This window comes from Myotis lucifugus, unplaced genomic scaffold (assembly GCF_000147115.1).
Source record: "Myotis lucifugus unplaced genomic scaffold, Myoluc2.0 scaffold_95, whole genome shotgun sequence".
Lineage (NCBI taxonomy): Eukaryota > Metazoa > Chordata > Mammalia > Chiroptera > Vespertilionidae > Myotis > Myotis lucifugus.
This window is the reverse complement of record NW_005871143.1, coordinates 1,252,162-1,253,219: the sequence shown is the minus strand read 5'-3', so window position 1 is coordinate 1,253,219 and position 1,058 is coordinate 1,252,162. Positions and strand designations below refer to the sequence as shown.

Here is a 1,058-nt window from a genome sequence, read left to right as displayed (position 1 = left end):
GGAAGGCCCGCCTGCTGAAGAAGGAAAATGCCGTTTGGGGAAGGGTCCGGGGTTCCTGCAACCCTCCAGTTGTTTGCTTCACCAGGATCCCTTTCCGGAGCACGCCGGCCAGGGAGGTTCAAGGCAGTTTCGGGGTGGGGAGGGACCTGTCCATCTGAGGTACAGGGCGGGGGCCACCCTGATGTGTGAGGGCAGTGTGGGGCGTGGGGCTCAGGAGGCATTTTGGCTACCTGAGGGGGCCCTGGGGCCTGCTTCCAGGGCCCAAAATGGTGCCTAAGGGAAGACAAAGTGGGGCTAAAAGGGAGCACTTCCTTTTCTCCTCCCAAGAGCGTTCGGAGGGGCAAGACCCGTGGGAAGTCCCTTACCAGAAGGAGACGTAGAAAACACGATCCTGGATATTCTGGTGGGGACTGAGGTCTACCTGCACCTACGTGGGGGCCGCCAAGCTCAAAGAGCTCAGCAAGAGGACGACGTTCATCCGGGTGACCCAGCAGCACAACACGGTGTTCGGCTAACCTGGGGGCAGGTGCCGGCTGCTCACAGAAGCTTCCACACACTGCGTTCACATCCCCGTCCGTCCGTCCGTCTGGGCTTCGGGCTGCTCCTGAACAGCGGGACGCTGCCTCCCCTCCTGCCGCCCGGAGGCGCTGGGGTCCCCTGGTGCCTGTGGTGGGGCGGGAAGCAGAGCACGGATAGGGTCAGTGGTCAGAGCCCAGCTGCCCGGAACTCATAACCTCATTGTTCAAACTAACACTCGTACCTTTTTCTTTCTTTTTTAAAAAGAAAATGGTTTCACTTTAATATAATGCTGTTACCTTAAGACTTACTGAGTCCTGGAGTTTGCCTTTTTGGGAGCCAAGTTGTAGGGGAACTGGGGGTTTACCACCTCTTTCCCAGACACTCTCGCTCGTGGCCCTAAGTCCAGGCACCTGGTGGGGGGGGGGAGGTCAGGGTAACCAGGTCACCCCCCTCCAGCTTCCTTCCGTTTTCTGGAGAAGAACCAAAGCACAAAAGGGCGGGTGAGGAGGAATTGGTTTCCACTGATACTCTCAGTGGGC

General features: G+C 58.5%; 1 protein-coding gene across 1 annotated transcript in view; it reads left to right on the top strand.

Annotated features, from left to right (window-relative positions):
* GMPR (guanosine monophosphate reductase) overlaps positions 1-665 on the top strand; it is a 41,984-nt gene extending 41,319 nt beyond the window's left edge. The window contains 2 exon segments of the mRNA XM_006091757.3: positions 328-403; positions 405-665. Coding sequence (XP_006091819.1) covers positions 328-403; positions 405-515 — 187 coding nt within the window. The 3' untranslated portion in view covers positions 516-665.
* Positions 666-1,058: the final 393 nt, after the last annotated feature.